The sequence below is a fragment of the Sander lucioperca genome, chromosome 21 (genome assembly GCF_008315115.2).
Source record: "Sander lucioperca isolate FBNREF2018 chromosome 21, SLUC_FBN_1.2, whole genome shotgun sequence".
NCBI lineage: Eukaryota > Metazoa > Chordata > Actinopteri > Perciformes > Percidae > Sander > Sander lucioperca.
Genome location: NC_050193.1, coordinates 17,154,698 through 17,175,749, shown reverse-complemented (window position 1 = coordinate 17,175,749; position 21,052 = coordinate 17,154,698). Strand labels below are relative to the sequence as shown.

The following is a 21,052-nucleotide window of genomic DNA, read 5'->3' as shown; positions in this document are numbered from 1 at the left end:
GAGAAACCGGACACAGCACCGGAAATGAGCAGGAGGGAAACCTCTCGCTCCGTAGGTCAAGGTAGCTCTGCAAGTTCATTTGCAAGAGAAGCTAGCAGCACGTTGCATTTGACGTGAAGTGGGACCTCAGTCGTCTTCCTGCTAGCCCTTTCTCTTCAATTTCTTGCGGGTACCTTATTACAATCTTCAAATCAAACATTTTTACCCTGGACGCCATCCAGAGACGAATACCAAGCCCAGGGGAGATTCGCTTCCTCACTGACTCGTACCGTTAACTATTATGGCTGGTAGCACCATCAATACAGTGCAGAATATTTTTCAAAGCATGGAGTACGGACCAGCAGCAACTCCCAGCACTGCCACTGCACAGGTAAAGTTATCAACCTAATTCTTAACAGAACATTGAACGGCTATGGCTGGCATAAAACTATAGTATGCTGCTGCGTACTGGCAAATATTAGCAGCATGTTTTACGTCCTGTTATGCCATTTGTCCCATGTGAAGTTAATTAACGTTAACTGTTAGCTGGCTGTAACTCACAAGACAAACATGTGACTTGTGTACTTGTCACGTTACATGTATGTTACATGTACTAGTGTGTACAGTAGTTGTGGAATGTAAAGGCTGAAGAAACATGTTCCCAATACCATCCCAGTACAGTCACTAAATGTGTTGTCATATTGATATTGCCCTGGTAGACCTATGATAATGCTCCGAGATTGTTCGACCTCATCCCTGCACTTTTTTTTCTGTAACAACTTAGAGGCTGAATGAACAAAATGTAGCTGTGGAATATTATAGTCAGGGTTCAAAATCAACCTTTTCGTCCACCAGCCAAATGGCTAGTGAATGTTTGCCAGCCACTCTATGAATTACTATTGTTGTTTTTTTGTGGCTGGTGACGAGTGAAGCAAATCTACCAGCCACTTGCATATTTTACCAGCATTTGGCTGGTGTGTGGTTCTAATTTTGAACCCTGATTATAATGTGATATCATCATCATATATGTGATTTTGCTAGCCGAAGATGAGTTGGGGGGTTCATAGAGAAGTTAAGCTCTGTACTTTGGTCTTCTGTCTGTAAATAGTTGACACATTCCGCCTTTTATCAGTCACTGTCCAGCAGAGGTGGGGTCTTCCTGACCAATAAAATGTGAGCATATAGAATCAGAATCAGAAAAAGGATTTTTTTTATTGCCAAGTAAGTAACACGTACAAGGAATTTACTTTGGTGGTTGGTGCATACATATACATATTAAACATTAATATGAATTTAACAAATAAGTACAAAATAACTGTTTAACATTAATTAAAAAATTCAAACGGGAAAAGTATTAAAGGGGTGCTAGAATGCAAAACCGAGTTTACCTTGTCATAGTTGAATTACGACAGTTCGGTGGGTAAAATAGGCATACATAGAACCTAAAAGTCCCATTGACACCTCTTTCCTATGCAAATCTCACAATTTGAAACTGCTGCTGAAAACGAGCGAATCTCAACGAAGCTAATAGTTGACGTCAACTCGGTGGCTGTACCTTATTTGGCTTTAGTCTGTACCTTTTGTCACGCCCCAAAATGTACATACAAACCACTGGTCTGAGACCAGCTGGTGTTCTGAATGTTGGTTGCGCAGATCTTAGACACCTTATATATTGTTTGTCTGCTATTTCATTACTAAATTCACTTCTGAGACTTTTTTATGCGAGAAATTAACTGTGTAGAGCTCAAATATGGGCCGTTTTACGAAAATTGAGGGCTAATTGCAAATTTGGTTTGACTGTGTCGGAGTTCAGATGCTCCACAGTCTGATGTGACAGCCGGCGGGGGCCTGCCGGCAGGTGCCTGCCAGGGTCGCTGGCTTGCCGCCCGGCCTTGCCGCCCGGCCTTTCCACCTTCACAGACCCCGCTGTGAGCTGGCTGGAGCTCTCTCAGGAGACTTGCGGACAAGAGGCGTTTATTTCCCCGATCGTTTATTTAAATAACTCGACACACATATCCATTATAAGATTAACTGGAACCTGTGGTTTTTCGAAAGTTATAATGCTCCACAAGAGATTGCAGGCGTAACAAGCTCGCTGACTCACTGTATCCCCTTCTGATCAGTGCTGCTGTATATAGGAGAAAGCTCCTCAGTCACAGAACAGAAGAAAGAAGTGACTGTTTTGGCGGCCACAAGAGAGAAATACCTTTGCGTGCTCGCCGGATAATACTGGCGTCTTTTCTACAGAAAGTCGCTAGATTTGTCGCTAGTCGCTTTTTTGAAAAAAGTCGCTAAGGGAGTCTGAAAAGTCACTAATAGCGACAAAGTCGCTAAGTTGGCAACACTGGTCAGCCTTTGCAACGCCGCTCAGCTCGTTGTAAAGGTGTGTGTGTGTGTGTGTGTGTGTGTGTGTGTGTGTTACCCATGGCGAGTGCTGGTAGGACCGTGATTTCTATATTGACCAAAATAATCGTAATTATGATATTTTCCCACAATCAAGCCACCTTACTTAAAGCTGTTTTTTAGGGCCGTCTACTTCAGATCACCTAAGACATATTTTCTTAATGATGGCAAACACCTCTCAGCCAGGTTGCATCCTCAGAGATGGTATTGGTTACATATGCAGCTTGAATATTGACTGTGGCTTTCTTCTCCACCAGGCCTGGTTGGATAACCATTCCCGCTCTCTGGGTCTGTTCATCGATGGCAAGTTTGTCCGTCCGGCAGACAGACAGAGTCGCTCCCTGGCTGATTCTAAAGGTGGGAGCAGCCCGAAATGACCATTGGATACCAACACAGCTTACACTTAGCTCTTTTTCACGTTCATCTTTTTTTTTTAAATTTTCTTTCTTTTTTTCCAATTCTTCGAATAAAATATGATAAATAGGGGCGTAACGATACATCAATCTGGATTGATATATCGATTCAGTCCTCAACGATCCAATATTATCGATGCAAAGTGAAAGTATCGATACATATCGTCATCTTTAAGACGTGCCTTTGTTGTGAAATTCCCACTTTACATTAGAGCTGGGCAATAATTCAATATAATAATTTATCGTCTTTCATTGGAATCATATCGTGATGAAATCATATATCGTGATATACAATTACGTTACCTAAAAAGATAATAACAAGCATATACTAACTCAATTTTGTCAGAAAATCTGTTGTGAAACATTTTGAGGGAATATCATTTGAAGAATTGCAGATTTGTTGTAACATCACACTATTTTTGTGCATGCATGTAAACATAGTATGTAAATAGCTGGAAAAAAAAAATATTTATTTTTTTCTCTGTAATTTCACTTGAAACTGTTTACCACATTCTTGATGATTATTTATCTAAAATCTCATTGTACATTTCTTTTGTGAAAGCACCAATTGTTAACCCTACAATATCATCGCAACATCAATATTGATGTATTTGTGATATCTGATTTTCTCCATATCTCCCAGCCCTACTTAATATTTATTCTTTTTATTAAAAAGAGTAGTTTGTTTTTAATATAAATGTCTGGAAGAGCTCAGTAATGAAATTGTCAAATCATATTTTAGTTGCTATTTGTAAATATACAGTGCTGCTCATAAGTATTCATACCCATGCTAAAGTTGACTAAAAATAGGAATAAAAAAATCATCTTATGGAAATTGATCTTAATGCCTTAATTAAAAAAATGAGGAAAAATCCAACCTTTTAAGGACACCAATTTTTTTTGCGAATGAATAATGTATTGTAAATAAATAAATGTTCTTCCTTAAAATACAGGGGCCATAATTATACATACCCCTATGTTAAATTCCCATAGAGGCAGGCAGATGTTTATTTTTAAAGGCCAGTTATTTCATGGATCCAGGATACTATGCATCCTGATAAAGTTCCCTTGGCCTTTGGAATTAAAATAGCCCCACATCATCACATACCCTTCACCATACCTAGAGATTGGCATGGTTTTATTTCAGTTAGCCTAATAGCTAACTGAGATAAGATCCATATCAATGCAAATCAAACCAACAATAAAAAATTGGTGTCAATAAAAGGTCGGATTTTTCCTCATTTTTTTTAATTAAGGCATTAAGATCAATTTCCAAAAGATGATTTTTTTATTCCTCTTTTCAGTCAACTTGACCATGGGTATAAATACTTATGAGCAGCACTGTATATAAATATAACTGATTGTGTTAAATGGTCTTATGCATCATTTCATATCGGTCGCATCGAATCGACATTGTATCGTGGCAGACTTTGTGATATCAGCAAATATTGTATTGTTGTCCAAAGAATCGATATAATATTGTATTGTGATAAAACGTGTGATTTACACATCCCACTGATAAAACCACATGCGTGTTTTTGTCTCCTGTGGTGTCCAGGTGGTCATGTGTGCAGCACAGTGTGCGCTGTGGAGGCAGATGTTTCCCAGGCTGCCTCCTCTGCTGTTAGCGGCCACAAGGCCTGGAGCGGCCTGAGCTGCTACCAGAGGGCCAAAGTGCTGCTCAGGTAAGGCCTGTAACAATTATTACACAAAGTCTAATCGCAATTATTTTTCACGTAATCGCCATTTCTTTTCTTTTTTTAACCGCAATTTTTTTAATTGCTAACATTAGCTAAGGTCCTAAGGAGTATGGCTGTTCATTTAAGAAAAACAGTGTTTTATGATAATATAGAGGCGTGGTTTACTTCATAGGCTGTGTTATTACATTATCTGGGTCACATAACAGTGATATCCTGGGATTAATTCAAAACTTTAATTTGTTTAAAATAGTAATACATAAATACAATTTTCTAAATTTGACTAAAAGAGACAATTATATTGTTAAATGCAATTATTTCTGAGTTAGTTAATTGTACACAGGGTCCAATTTCAATTCCAATTATGCAATTTTTGATCATGCAAAACAAAACGTGCAAGAATGAAATCCCCCTTTCAATACCATGGATATAGTGCCACTCAGCCAGGCATGCCAAAACACTTATTTATGAACTTCAATATCCAATGGAAAATAATGTCAAAATGAAATAGCACAACGTTGCAGCTCTACGCTCAGTGTTTTAACCACGATCTTTTTCCTAAATTGACATTGACCATGGCCCCTAAAAGGACCGTCATCTGGCGGTGCCTGTAGCCGGCTCACAGTCACCTATAGGCGACTAACCAACTGCCGCTGGTAGCCGGCGTTCCGGAGCTCTGTAGCGGCTAAATACAACCGGCAGCTGCCGCTCAGATTTTATGGTTATTTGGGACCATAGACGGTTCACGTTACAGCGCTTTACTTAGTTTAAAATACTTCTATTTTAGGTATATAATATATGGTCTATTGAAGTTGAATGAAGTAGCATTGATCACTTTGAGCGGGGGATACATTTAATCCCCACCGGGGATAAAAAATAATTGAGCAGAGGCAGGGATATGTAGACCAGAAAAGGGGGAAATCCCACTCATCCCCTCCGGAAAATCGCACCCTGGTTGTACAGTAAAATTGTTGCAGCTCTGCGCTCAGGTATGACAAACTCACCTTGACACATGTCAGGAACCGCAGCGGCAACGTTTGGAACCGCTGTCCAGATGTGGAGATTAACGCCCCCTGTCCTCCACCAACAGGCTGGTGGGCGTGCTCGGGCAGCACGGCCAGTGTGTGTCAGAGCTGTGCGAGCTGTGTGAGGCGTCTTGCTCGCCCTCCGCCCTCGTCAGACTGCTGCAGTACTACAGCAGCTGGGCTCAGCTCAGAGACACTCTCATCCCCAACTGGACACCGCTGGGTGAGCTTAACACCGCTGGGTGAGGGGTTTTAGTCACAGAGAAACATTTGGTGATGGTGTTCATTTTCAACAGAGCTCTCTTTTAAATCTTTAGTTTTTCCTGTTTCCCAGGTGTGGTGGCTGTAGCCGTCTCTGAAGACTGCTCTCTCTACTCCCTTATGCTCAAAGTCCTACCAGCACTCGCCATGGGTAACACACACACACACACACACACACACACACACACACACACACACACACACACACACACACACACACACACACACACAAACACACACATATACACATACACATACACATACACTGTGTTAATGAGATACACATTGAAAAAGTTCCTTTGTAACTTAGGATAAAATCTGGGGCTACAACTAATGCTTACTTTCATTATCGATTAAGCTGCAGATTGTTTTCTCAATTGATCAATAGTAATTAACACCAGAAAACGGGTGAAAGTGCCCATCACAGGGCGACCTGGTAGCTCATCTGGTTGAGCGTGCGCCCCCCGCCCCCCCCAACAAAGGCTCAGTCCTTACAGCAGAGGCACAGGTTCGAGTCCAAACCGCAGCCCTGTGCTGCATGTCATCCCCCCCTCTCTCTCTCTCCCCCCCCCTTTCTTGTCTTTCTCTGTCCAATCAAATAAAGGCCAAAAAGCCCCAAAAAATGATCTTAAAAGAAAGTGCCCATCACACCTCTTAGAGCCCGAGGTGATGTCCGCAAATATCTAGTTTTGTCCAATGTGAAGATATACTTGCGCAAATGAAAGACAAGGGACATCAGCAAATTCTTTAGAGCTGCAAAGATTAATTGATTGTGAACTATTAAAGTAATTGGCAACTATTTTGATAATCGGTTTTGAGTCATTTTTTATGGAAAAATAATTTCTGAATCTGAATTTCCAGCTTCTTAAATGTGAAATATTTTCCAGTTTCGTCACTCCTCTGTGACCTGTGATCTTGGGCGTTTGGGAAACACTGATCGACATTTTTCACCATTTTATAGACCAAACAACTAATTGATTAATCAAGAACATAATCAACAGATTAATCGAAAATAATCGTTAGTTGCAGCCCTAAAAATCTTACATTTGAGAGGCCGAAACCATTACATGTTCAGAATCTTTGTTTAGAAATAGGCTAATTCATTGGTTATCAAAATAGTTGCCGATTAAATTTCTGTCAGGTGATTACTCTTCTAATCATTTCAGCTCCAATCAAAACTGTTGAGTCATAATTGAATGCTGCCTTCTAATAGGTAACTCCGTCGTCGTGGTCCCTGGTCGGAGCAGCGCCCCTCCAGCGCTCCTCTTGGCCCAGCTTTTCGTGGGAGCAGGCCTTCCCGCCGGGGCTCTTAACGTCTTAACAGGAAGTGACATGTCGCTGGGTGCCAGAGTGGCCCAGAACACCAGCATCAGCTACGTCACCTACAGCGGCAACAAGCAGGTACGTGTGCCAAACAAATTGGTGTTGCTTTCTTAACCAGAAAAACCTACCTATACATTTGTTCTAAAGCTTCCCAATCTGTTTTTAGCCTTACCAAAATGTCCGAAATCAAAAAAGGGGATAGTTTCAGAACCGCCGGATGTCCCACGTTTTCGGCCGGATGTCCCTCACCTTCCACTTTCTTTGTGTTGGCGTTCTAAACTCCGATCGATTCGGGAAACCTCCTGCGAGCTAGAACCGACAATCAAATTATATTTATCTTTTTTTTGAGTAAAATTCTCATCACACTATTAGACAGCCATTTTAATTCCCGAGCTCGCCTCCCTACGTGCACATGTTCCACCACAAGTTCCTTCCCGAGACTATTTTGCAGAGGCAGAGGCACCTGCGCCCGGCGCTTAGTGCCGCCCAAGACGATTGTGATTGTAAAGAAATGCCAATAAACCAGAGCACGTTTTTCTCCCATCCCGGAATGCTGTGGAGATAGGTCTGCCAATGCGACACTATTAGAACAACAACTCTCTCTTTCAGGATGGGGTGACGCTGTGTAAGGCCACAGCAGGGATGGGCGTTCCCGTTACTGTCTCCCCCAACATCGGCGCTAGGTGTCCCTTCATCATCTTTGAGTCAGCCGACATCGACAGCGCAGTGGATGCAGTGATAGAGGCTGCCTTCAAGAAGAAAAGAGAGGTGATTTACACTATTAAGTATCCCCGATAGAAGTATGGAGTGTCTCATGCCATCCCATAAGACCACCGTGTCTGTTTTTAACAATCTTCTCTTCCTCTGTCCCATCAGGTCCACTGGGTGTTGTGCGTGCAGGAGAGCGTGCTGGACAGTGTTGTGGCCCGTCTCAGGCTCCGTATGGCAGGGATGAAGTGTGTGGCCCTGCACAGTGAGGGGGACAGGGTCCTGGTGGACACTGCAGTACAGGTCGCTCAGCAACAGGGCGCCACGGTTAGTCAGAAACACAAAGAAAAGCTGTGCCTATCCGCTGTGACGTTGCTGTTTTAAAACGAAAACGGTCTCCGTTCTCACTAGCATTTTAGCCCAGTATTCAGAACTAATCTCCGTCCATAATATCACGCCTGAAAGCGCACATCACAGACCATTCACGTGCACTGGGCATGCACATACCGGTAAGGCTGATATAAGTCTGACCGTTTCTGCTATGGCTGGTATGATGTGTTTTTGTCCGGATTCGATTCTTTCACGATACATGGGTTCCAAATCGATTTGTATTGCGATTTTCATTTATTGTGATTCTAGAAATATTGCGATTCGACAGTATTGAGTATTGCGATTTTCTTTCCCTTCTTTAACAAAAAGAAAAGTTGAATAATCATGAGACATTTCTAAAAACTAATTGTTTTCTAAAAGGAATGCACATCGGTCTGGCTGAATCAACTGTAAAATAAATACTGATTCTAGGGACAAGAATCGATTCTAAAAATCATTGCAAAAAAAATACGATACGTACGATTTTCAAATTTTCTTTTCTCCACCTCTAGTTTCTGCCCGTCCACTTAAAACGGAAAAACCCCCGAGTAAAACAGGGGGGTCAACAGCATTTCCAAACATCTCAGTTTTAGGGTCTCGGAAATGCCAGAGTAGTGTGGATTTGAGTGCGGATCGGGCCGCATTTTTTGCCCGGCCCGCGTCCGACAGCGCAGTAACCGAACCCAGCCCGAGCCCGACAGGCATTAAGATATTTATGTCCAAGCCTGACCTGAGCCCGACACAGTTAAAATCTCATTTTTTTTCTCATACTAATATGACATACGTTTGTTTGTGTGGAAAGCCCGCTTTTATTAAGCAACTGTAGGAAGGCATTCGGAAATGTCAACAGATGAGTGCATCAGCGCACACGGGGCAACATGCGCACGTTAACACAGGCACGCACCTACATAATAAGCTTTTTTAAATTTAAATTGGATGCAAAGGCATAAACGTCGCAAAAGATGTGCGTTAAAATTAGTGTGGATTTAGTCTGAGAGTAGAGTAAGTTCACAGTATGACTATAACTTATATTATTTACTTATTTTTCTCTCTCTGGTCCCCAGTTGGTTCAGTCCTGCGCTGCCCCCCCTTCAGGTGCTCAGTACCCTCCCACAGTGCTCTGCGGGGCGGCCCCCTCCTCTCCATTTGTGGTCAGCCCCTCCCCTGGACCACTGCTGCCACTCATGACATTCAGAAGCAACACAGAGGCAGTGACCCTGGGTAAGGAAGCCTCTGTGGATGGAGATGGATGAGTAAAGATAGTTTTCTGGCTTTGGACAGTTAAGTTACCTTCGTTGAATATGATCAGTTCTCCTACAACACTTTGTGAGAGACATGCTAAAGATATCATGTGTAAATAAAGCTACTAGGACAGCACTCCAAATTGATAGTTTATTGCCACACAACGGACGTTTTGGGCAGCGGCCTTCCTCAGCGTGTGCACAGGCAATTACAACCAATACTACCTACACAGGTGGGTTTAATTATACAACCAATACTACCCACACAGGTGGGTTTAATTATACAACCAATACTACCCACACAGGTGGGTTTAATTATACAACCAATACTACCACACAGGTGGGTTTAATATACAACCAATATTACCACACAGGTGGGTTTAATATACAACCAATACTACCACACAGGTGGGTTTAATTATACAACCAATATTACCACACAGGTGGGTTTAATATACAACCAATACTACCACACAGGTGGGTTTAATTATATGACCAATACTACCACACAGGTGGGTTTAATTATACAACCAATACTACCACACAGGTGGGTTTAATTATACAACCAATACTACCACACAGGTGGGTTTAATTATACAACCAATACTACCACACAGGTGGGTTTAATTATACAACCAATACTACCACACAGGTGGGTTTAATTATATGACCAATACTACCTACACAGGTGGGTTTAATTATACAACCAGTACTACCACACAGGTGGGTTTAATTATATGACCAATACTACCTACACAGGTGGGTTTAATTATATAACCAATACTACCACACAGGTGGAGTCAATCATCGACAACTAGCACATCAATCCCAACAGAGATAGCCACAACCAATTCAGATCAGGGTTAGTAAACACAGACCAAAACATAAATAAGCAGTGAAAAAATAATTTTGGTATCTGAAACTGAATAAAACTGAAATCTTCAAGAAAAACTAAAACCAAACTAAAATTACACAATCAGGCCAAAAAAAAAAAATAATAATAATAATAATGAAGTCAACTTCAACATGGACACAAATCATTTCTGGTTTGTTTTTTACAGAAATAGAACAGACTTAACATTGGCACTCGAGATGGCTCTATATTATGTGTAGCATTTTATTAGGGCTGCAACTAGTCTGACATTGCCAGACCTTCCTCCGTAGCGCTGCGGAGGAAGGTCTGGCCACACAGCATTCCGGGATGGGAGAGAAACGTGCTCTGGTTTATTGGCATTTCTTTAAACCAATCACAATCGTCTTGGGCAGCGCTATACGGAGCAACAGTGACTCTGCAAAATAGCCTCAGGAAGGAACTTGTTTTGGTGGAACATGTGTACGTTCAAAGGTTGTTTTAGTCGTGCAACAGAAAACTCAGATTGGATAGATAGTCTAGCTAGCTGTCTGGATTTACCCTGCAGAGATCTGAGGAGCAGTTAACCATAGTCCTCAGAAATTAAATGAGAAATTACATTAAAGTTTTAAATGCCAACACAAAGAAAGCCCAATGTAACGCATATCCGGCCTTAATGAGTGAAATCTGGCAGAATTTCTGTCGGCAACAGAGAGATCCTGGAAGTGGAACGTCGTGGATATAGACTAGGCTGCAACTAACAGTTATTTTGGTAGTCGATTCATCTGTTGATTATTGTCTCAATTTATCGATTAGTTGGTTGGTCTATAAAATGTCAGAAAATGTTGAAAAATGTCAATCACTGTTTCCCAAAGCCCAAGATGACGTCCTCAAATGTCTCGTTTTGTCCACAACTCAAAGATATTCAGTTTACTGTCCCAGAGGAGAGAAGAAACTAGAAAATATTCTCATTTAACAAGCTGCAATCAGAGATATTTTACTTTTTACAAAAAGCTCTCAAACCGATTAATTGATTATCAAAATAGTTGGCGATTAATTAAATAGTTCACAACCAATTGATTAGTGTTTGCAGCTCTACATTTTACCGTCATTAATTCATTATCACAGTGATTGAGATAAAACAAATTGGATATATAGGCTTGTAGTTGACTCTACACTGCTTTTACATTGTTTTTTTTCATCCTGGTTAACAGCGGTTTCTGTGTTCAATAAAACAGATTTCAGAGCAGCAATACACTTTGTATTTTTATATTGAATTTCCACTTGTACCACTGTAACAGTCTCTGTTCTGCAGGAAACCACAGTCCTCATGGCCAGGCCGCCTCCATCTGGACTGAAGACCTCACACTGGCTTTGGACACGGCAAAGAGGTACACACATTTCACACGTGTTTTTCTTTTCATCATCCTCTTCTTTCCCTTCCTACATTTGTTTTTCATCTTCCACTTACTTATCTTGAATGTTTCTTCGCCTTTTGCCTGTCAAACCGTACGCTGTGAAAAGGATCTGTTACTCCCTACTGATCCTTTGTTCTTCCTCCTCTCTCCTCAGTCTGTCAGTCGGCTCAGTGTGGGTGAACTCCCACTCGGTGTCTGACCCGTGTCTGCCTGTCTCTGGCCACAAAGACAGCGGCACCTGCACTGACGGAGGACACGAGGTGGGTCTCTGTAGTTTATCGCACACTTAATTCAAGCTTAAAGCAAACTGTATAAAGCTTTGTTTATTTTACTCTCCATTTTAATTGTTTAACAAATTATTGATGTGTTCAATTATACTTTTGACTTGTCCCTTTACTACATTTGGTCAGTTTTTGGGGCTCCATACAAACCAGGGATCAAACATAACAGGTCTTAGTAACCACTAGAGCTGCACGAGATGAGGAAAATATGCCATATTCAAGACTGTTGTTGAATATTGCGATGATGATATTACTTGCGATAAATAAACAGATATTAAAGTGTACTCAGTTCTGCTGCTTTTAGTATTCTGCAAATTTCTTGTTGAATTTTAAAAAAAAACATAGAAATTGTCAACATTATTGTATTGAACAAATTGAATTGAATATAAAAAGCACCACTAAAAAATTACATTTACATTTAGTTACATTTGAAAGTGTAGTTTTCTACTGATACTCTCTTTCAACTTACTCAAACAAATATCTCTGAGTGTCTTTCGCGATATGTCGCAGCCTTTTCCGATGTGTGTGTGTTGCGCCAGTTGATATCGCAATAACGATAAATACCGATATATTGTGCAGCCCTAGTAACCCCTATGCAGTCTTGTACTGTATGTTGACTTTCTCTCTGCTCTCTGCCAGGGTCTGTACCAGTTTCTACGCCCGTCCCCTTCTTCCTCTCCTCTACCTCGCTCCTCCCCCGTCTCTATGGACTACTCAAAGTTTGGAACAGCAGCATCCCCCGCTATCATTCCTGATGACTCAGACCCTGCCAGGTGGGTTTGTAATGCTCTTTTCTTTTTTTTTTTTACTTTTAGTCAGGTTTATAAGGTGTCACAAGGCATCATAGCCTGCATAATAGGCACATTATTAATATATTATAAGTATTTAAATAGCAGAATGATGTACAGTAATACATGCGGGGTTAAGGAGACACATGTATCACTCCCCTCCTCCCTCCCTCCCTCTCCTCTCAGCGCTCCGAAGCCCTACCTGCAGTTTGTTGGTGGTAAGCCATGTAAATCAGTGTCTGGCTGCAGTGTGGCTGTGCAGTCACCAGGGGGCGGCAGTGTGTTAGCCTATTGTCCAGATGGAGGCCGGAAAGACGTCCGTAATGCCGTGGAGGCTGCTGTCAAAGTCCAGCCTGGGTGAGAGCATTGCCATGCAAATATGTGCAAATTACACACACACACACACACACACACTCACTCACTCTAATTCCAGCCAGAAAACACAAATAGGTAAAAGGTTGAAGGAACCTGAGGCACTTGAGAGGGTACTATTTAAAAAGCCTTTAATATCTTCTTGGCTAAACATTCCCCTCTCGAGTGCCTCCGATTCCTTCAACCTTTTTAAACTAGTATCATACTAGTAGGGTACTTGTTGTGTTTCCAAAGTCACAAACCCAAGCCCAGAGTGGACACAATACACATCCAATGTGGAAAAGAGCTGGTATACATACAGTACACACACACATTTATTTCTATTTTTGAACACCGTTTATTTATTTTTGTCTATTTGGATATGCCAAGGTAATATACAAATAATGTCATTGTAATAAAACAGTTGCAACAAAGGATCATAAGAAACTCAGTAATGATAAATAATACAAAAGCAACAAGCCAACAACATTTGCTTACCACACGTATTATTTTATTTATATATATATATATATATATATATATATATATATATATATATATATATACACACACACACACACACACACACACACTCACCTTGAAGATTATTAGGACCCCCTTTCGCCTTCAGAATTGCCTTAATTCTTCGTGGCATTGATTCAACAAGGTGCTGGAAGCATTCTTTAGAAATGTTGGCCCATATTGATAGAATAGCATCTTGCAGTTGATGGAGACTTGTGGGATGCACATCCAGGGCACGAAGCTCCCGTTCCACCACATCCCAAAGATGTTCTATTGGGTTGATATCTGGTGATTGTGGGGGCCATTTTAGTATGGTGAACTCATTGTCATGTTCAAGAAACCAATTTGAAATGATTTGAGCTTTGTGACATGGTGCATTATCCTGCTGGAAGTAGCCATCAGAGGATGGGTACATGGTGGTCATAAAGGGATAGACATGGTCAGGACAATGCTCAGGTAGGCTGTGGCATTTAAACAATGCCCAATTGGTACTAACGGACCTAAAGTGAGCCAAGAAAACATCCCCCACACCATTACACCACCACCACCAGCATGCACAGTGGTAACAAGGCATGACGGATCCATGTTCTCATTCTGTTTACGCCAAATTCTGACTCTACCATCTGAATGTCTCAACAGAAATCGAGACTCATCAGACCAGGCAACATTTTTCCAGTCTTGAAAGGTCCAATTTTGGTGAGCTTGTGCAAATTGTAGCCTCATTTTCCTATTTTTAGTGGCGATGAGTGGTACCCGGTGGGGTCTTCTGCTGGTGTAGCCCATCCGCCTCAAGGTTGTGTGTGTTGTGGCTTCACAAATGCTTTACTGCATACCTCGGTTGTAACGAATGGTTATTTGAGTCAAAGTTGATCTTCTATCAGCTGGAATTAGTCGGCCCATTCTCCTCTGACCTCTAGCATCAACAAGGCGTTTTCGCCCACAGGACTGCCGCATACTGGAAGTTTTTTCCTTTTTCAGACCATTCTTTGTAAACCCTAGAAATGGTTGTGTGTGAAAATCCCAGTAACTGAGCAGATTGTGAAATACTCAGACCAGCCCGTCTGGCACCAACAACCATGCCACGCTCAAAGTGGCTTAGATCACCTCTCTTTCTCATTCTGACATTCAGTTTGGAGTTCAGGAGATTGTCTAGACCTGGACAACACCCCTAAATGCATTGAAGCAGCTTCCAAGTGATTGGTTGATTAGATAATTGCATTAACGAAAAATTGAACAGGTGTTCCTAATAATCTTCAAGGTGAGTGTGTGTGTATGTGTATGTGTATGTGTGTATATATATATATATATATATATATATATATATATATATATATATATATATATATATATATATATATATATATATATATATATATATATATATATATATGACAATTATTAAATGTGGCCCAGGGTGAAACACTGCTTTTCCTAGTTAAAATGTTAAATCCACTTTTCAGGCTACACAGAGCTTTGAACCTGTCAATCTTTGCCCAAAATAAAACTTTTATTGGTGAAATTTGCCCGTATAAAAAACATTTATCAAGCTTTCAGTCTCTCACAAGGACACGCATGTATAAAATCCAGATAGACAGCAAGTTATTTCACAAGCCACTGAGCTGTTTGTGTTTATCACCAATCAAAGTTCAACACGACAAATTTGCTGAGTCACACGCAGTATGTCAACAAAGTACATTAGTATCAACAGAGTTTGATTGCACTGAACTCCAGTTCTCCAAGTAAGTAAGTAAGCACACAGCTCTTCTTGTCAAACCATTAAAAGTGCAGTACATGCTCAGTATGGGCTTCCTACATGGCATTCATACTTTTAGTTTTTAACCATCATTTATTAGATCTTAACCTCTTAGCATGTCACCCCCTTTTTCCGGAGGGGTAGGGGTGGGTGACAGGGGATGTTTAGGGGGAGATAGCAGGTCAACAGTAGATGCTTCAAAGCTGGGAACCTGAAGATTAATTTGAGATGCAGCTGAGTGCTGTGTGTCAAGGGTTTTTTAAGTTATAAATGAGAAATCAAAATTAATGAATTAAAATGAATTTCTAGTTTCATATGATACCAATATCGTCACTCTAGCTTTCAAACGAAGCCTGCTACAGCCTCTGAAAGGCAGTGTGTCGGCCGGGCCGAGGTTAACCTGACAGAAACAGAAGGCTGGTACGTGTGGATTCCCAAGGAAGCCCAAACCAGTTTCCTTGTAGGAAATTGTTAACGTTACTTAACGTTATGATGCAACCATGTTGCTCTCCATCACTGGCGTTGCATTATGTTCCCATGTGGGTGGAAGGAAACACCCACAGCTACCAAAACAACAAATACAAACCAGAAATTCAACACACTTAAGTTGCACAATACTTTTGTGAAAGTAGGCATACGGTGTGTTAGCATACATGCACTGTAGCCAAGTGTAACATCCCTGCTATTCAAGGTTAACCTGACAAAGAAAGACACAGAAGATCACAGTAGGTCAAAGTTAACACCAAGGGCCGCTGTGTAACTGTATATGGTTATTTGATCACAGCTATGAACCAATCAGATTGCTTGATTTGAGTTACCCATTTTATAATGACTTTCGACATTACTGTTTTACATTACCCTACAGCATGAAAATATTCATTACTTCACTGGGACTGTGGCATATGTTTTGACAGATTATAAACAGCATTTAATAACCTTTTTATAATAACTTTTATGTCATAACCAGTATATGAGAGCTAGATTTCTAAGCCAGCAGGCAGCTCAGTGTTGTTGCTGTCTCTGTTGTATAAATGCTCTGTGTGACAATACAAGAGTAATTTAATGTGTCAGTGGAATGTTGTTGTCTCGCTGAATCATGCTGCAGCACCATGGATACAGAGTGAAAGCTGCTCATGCTACGTTGTGTTATACAGCAGGTTTAATTAGAAGACAAGCAACTTCAACCAAATATTGAAAAGCAAAGCTCCGTCATTTTAAACCTGCTTAGTTCCTAAAAGATCAAACATGTATCATGTATCCAGGAACTAAATGTGGCTGAGCCCAAACCAGTTTCCTTGAAGGAAATAGCTAACGTTACTTAACGTTACGATGCAACCATGCTGCTTACGATGCAACCATGCTGCTCTACATCACTGGCGTCACATTATGTTTCCGGTAATAACCCATCAACATATGTGGGTGGAAAGAAACACCCACAGCTACCAAAACAACAAATACAAACCAGAAATTCAACACACTTAAGTTGCACAATACTTTTGTGAAATTAGGCATACGGTGTGTTAGCATACATGCACTGTAGCCAAGTGTAACATCCCTGCTATTCAAGACAGTGTTCCATTCATGCTCGGCATGCTTATACCCCACCCCGCGCGAAGCACTGTCCCCCCCGGCCTTAGGCTTCTTCTTAATAATTTAATTTCTTTTAACATCCTTCCCCCTCCTCTAGATGGATGAAAAAGAGTCCGTCTGCACGCGCTCAGTCACTCTACTCTCTGACCAAGGGCCTGGAGGCAAAGAGGCGGGACATAGCTGCATCAGTCAGTGTTCAGACCGGCCTCTCAATGGACGAGGCTGACACGGAGGTGGAGCTCAGCATCGCCAGGCTCAGTGATTGGGCGGCTTACTGTGACAAAAACCAAGGAGGAACTCCGGTGGGGCTTTTCTTTATATTATACAAAGTTTATAAAAAAAACTTAACTTCTCCAATAATGACCCAAATGACCTAATACCACAGCACGTTGCAACATGTTGTGTCTCTCCTTCAGCCTTTGCCACAGTCTGGCTCTGCTCTCTCCCTCCCCGAAGCCCTGGGAGTCGTGGGACTCGTCCTCCCCGACGAGAATCCCCTCCTCTCCATGGTAACACTACTAGGGGCAGCAATCGCCAATGGCAACGCTGTCGTCATGGTCCCCAGTCAGAAGTATCCACTCCCTGCCTTGGCATTCATTCAGGTAAGATGTCAAGATGTTATGGTGTGGAGCAAGTTCAAACAAAACAAAAGTTAGAAAATGCTTCACTATAAAAGCGTTTAGCACAAAATAGTGAACAAGCAGGAGCCAAACACAAGAGCAACACAAATAGAACTGAAAACAAAATGTCATCAACAGCAAAGCATCAGTTATACAAACTGAGGGACTATAGGTGAGTATAACTTGAGAGGTTTTAAAACTAAAAAAAAAGTCATTTGAATTGGATGATCTAATAGTGAGAAGAAAATTCCGTAGACAGACATGTCTCTAACTGATAGCTCTTCATCCGTATACTCTGGCTCAAGTGAATACAGATGCCCAATCGAAATATAATCACCTCATCCACATTGTCGAAATCATTTAAATATTGAGCCATGGCACTGAAAATCTTTTAGATAACAGGAGCCTATACTTTCTGTAGCCTACTCCGAAACAACAGACTCCCAGAACACCCTTCACTCAACTTTTAATAATCAACTTTTAATAACAATCTGAGCCCGTCAGTGGCAAAAACAATCACTTTTAGTGGACAAAAATCGAGGGTGCACAGTTGCCCCATTAGGTTACATTGCAGCCCGGTTCGCGACGGCCGGTCATGCATTCTCGCTAAATGCTGGACCGATTTCAAAGATTTTTGGTCACATCAGTCTATTAGACTAGACAAATGCATGGGTAAAAAAGAGTCCATGTTGGAAAAAATAAAAAAACGAAATTACCCTTTAACCGCCACTAAGAACACCTGTGTAACCTGTCTATGTACAATATCTGTAAACGCTGATTTGCGTCGTCCTCCTCAGGTGCTCCAGGCTTCAGACCTGCCAGCAGGATTGGTAAATGTCATCACAGGGAGTAGAGACGAGCTGACAGCGGCTCTGGCTAATCACAGCGTCATCAAGGCCATCTGGTACTGGGGCAGTGCTGAGGTGAGGACTAACACCACCAGTGTTCAAATTTCATATCATGGAAGGCAAGATTCCATTATATCCTCGCTCTTAAAATGAACAATACCAAGGACACCTAACTGACCCAGCCCACCACACATATTCTCATCTTTTTTTAACTCCCGCTCTCTGTCTTCCTGCCGTAGGGCTGCCAGTACCTCCAGTACACCTGCACCAGCCCTCTGAAAACCCTGCATCTGTTCTGCCAAAAGGAAGATGGAGGCAAGGACTGGACTAAGTCTCATCCCTCGCTCCTGGAAGAGATGTGGAGAAATGCCGTCCAGTGGAAGAGTGTGTGGATTCCTACTGCATAAAAAGACACGGAGAAGGAGAATGAAAGAGGAAGGTGACAGGAAAGATGGAGGGGGGGAGAGTTGCAGATATCCACTGTGTGTCTGTGGAGTCAAACTATAGGATGTAGATTTAAAAAGAAGGATACAAAAAAAAAAGAATACCGGTGACCATGAAAATCATAAGATGACAGTGAAATTAACAGACAACAAATACTCCCAGTAATTGACTCACCCTCCTTAAGTACTGCTACAGCACATATGCAGTTTACAATGATAACGATGGCAGATTTACTACTCAAAATTATTTTGTAATTTTTTGTAACAATGATTCCTTGATTTCAGACAGAGGCCGACAAAAGCCGGATTCTCATTTCTAGATGGCGACCGTTGATTTTTTTTTTAGTTTAACTGTCACTTAATTGTTTTCAGCTGTAGCTAATTAAGGGGTTTTGCGAATTTTTGCCATAGGAGTGCTCCTTTTTCCCCACTGCTTTCCAGAATTTCTTATTCTTTTTTTGTGGGAGCCTGTAAGTGAGTGATTTATTTAAACATATATATGACGAGGTATTTTCGGATCAGAAGTTAACCCTCCAATATAACCTAAAGAAATGTGGCCCCATGCAGCCAGCTCAGGAAACAAAATGTCAACCTGACATATCAACAAAATCAAAGAAAAAGAAGTTAACACACATCCTAAAACCAAGGAAATGTTAATATCAAAATATGCAGTACAGTCATACGTTTTTTCTGGTATTTTATATTTTTTTTTTGGAGTTTTTATCAGCCCCAAGATCATTTGAAATGAAGATCGATAGAAGTTAAAATAGGAAACGTTGTCCTGTTATGTTTTGTTTTAAAATATAGTTAAACAAAATGCATATAAATGTAAATTTTCCCTTAAAATAATCTAAATGCACCTTTAAATCTTATCAGTATCCTGTTAAACAAAAGTAAAAAAATAAAATAAAAAAAATCATTGGCTTTATTAACATAATGAATGACCATGTTTGCTAGAATGAATAAAGGTGCAATCAGGGAGAGAAGGAAGTGAAGGCCAGGGGTCAGACAACAGTGATTAATTTAGCAGGTTATTATGCTGCGTTCCAGGCAACTGACTACACAAAAATGACTACACCGATAATACTAGCTCTTAGGATCAATTCATTGTTGGTTTTGGTGTTTTGACAGGATTCGTTGATAATAATAAAAAGATAAGATAATGCGAGCCTTTACCCAAACTCTCTCAGCCATGGAGCGCATCCATGCATTGGAGCTGGAGCTATCTCACTGTGTGATATCACTGCCTGTTTTGCCAATTATCCTCAAGTATAGGTCAGACAATACACCACAACAACATGACAAAATGGCTGCTGTTAAGTAGAGGTATAGCTAGGCATGGGCCGGTATGAGATTCTGACGGTATGATAACCTTCAGCAAAAATATCACGGTTCATCGTATTACGGTATTGCAATTACAGCTTTAAAATGTATTATTTTGAAATGTCTGGGTGAAAAACGACAACTTTTGTTCCCATTGAATACAATGTATTTTATTGTTAAACACACTGCACACTGGCAGGGGGAGGGATTTCTAAACTGCACTTTCTGTCCTTGACGACTCATAAAAAAACAGCTTGTACCGCAGGAACAGTATGACGGAAAATTTGAGTGGTTATGAAACACCATGACTTTTTCAATCCGCGGTTTACCTTGAAACCGGTACCCGGCCCATGCCTAGCTATAGCACGGGCCTCTCTTTAAGAGAGAGGCTATTTCTGCAATCATGAACATAAGGCCTTATGACTTTCTACCTCTATCTTCTGCTAGTCTGCTTTTTTTCTATTAGTCATCACACCTCTGCTGTGTTTGTAACAAGTACCTTGCCTCTAAGGTCAGCATTTGTTTCATCCAGGCAGACTTGCAGAGCCCGCTGTAGTAGTAGTAGTAGTAGTAGTAGTAGTAGTAGTAGTAGTTCTTTTTTTTTTTACAACAAATGGATCCCATTTTTCAGTCTACAACCTGAAAACTCATCTGCCTTTGAGTTCTGTCAATGACTCAGTAAATAAGCAAATGTACTGTATATCTTTATTACTGTACAATAACACTGTACCCTTTTAGCCATGGAAGTACACTTGGCGCAAACATTCCCAGTGGAATCTAGTTTGTTTCCATGTCCAAGTTCACATTGTCAAAAGAAATTGTAAATCTGTATGTGTGTTTCCAGAG

At 41.0% G+C, this 21,052-nt stretch overlaps 1 protein-coding gene across 1 annotated transcript; it reads left to right on the top strand.

The window, feature by feature from the left end:
- Positions 1 to 52: 52 nt before the first annotated feature.
- aldh16a1 (aldehyde dehydrogenase 16 family, member A1) lies at positions 53 to 19,243 on the top strand. Its single transcript, XM_031318902.2, has 17 exons — positions 53 to 370; positions 2,640 to 2,739; positions 4,354 to 4,480; positions 5,583 to 5,740; positions 5,852 to 5,929; positions 6,992 to 7,179; positions 7,711 to 7,869; positions 7,978 to 8,136; positions 9,243 to 9,399; positions 11,585 to 11,660; positions 11,842 to 11,947; positions 12,608 to 12,741; positions 12,943 to 13,113; positions 17,070 to 17,274; positions 17,389 to 17,574; positions 18,390 to 18,515; positions 18,680 to 19,243. The coding sequence occupies exons 1-17, from the start codon at positions 281 to 283 to the stop codon at positions 18,845 to 18,847; spliced, it is 2,388 nt and encodes a 795-aa protein (XP_031174762.1). The 5' UTR covers positions 53 to 280; the 3' UTR covers positions 18,848 to 19,243.
- Positions 19,244 to 21,052: the final 1,809 nt, after the last annotated feature.

Excerpts from the sequence above, each read along its gene's own strand:
- aldh16a1 (XM_031318902.2), top strand. The coding sequence starts at position 281 with ATGGCTGGTAGCACCATCAATACAGTGCAGAATATTTTTCAAAGCATG. Across the intron at positions 7,180-7,710 it reads CCTACAGCGGCAACAAGCAG|GATGGGGTGACGCTGTGTAA; the intron begins GTACGTGTGCCA and ends TCTCTCTTTCAG. Across the intron at positions 13,114-17,069 it reads GCTGTCAAAGTCCAGCCTGG|ATGGATGAAAAAGAGTCCGT; the intron begins GTGAGAGCATTG and ends CCCCTCCTCTAG.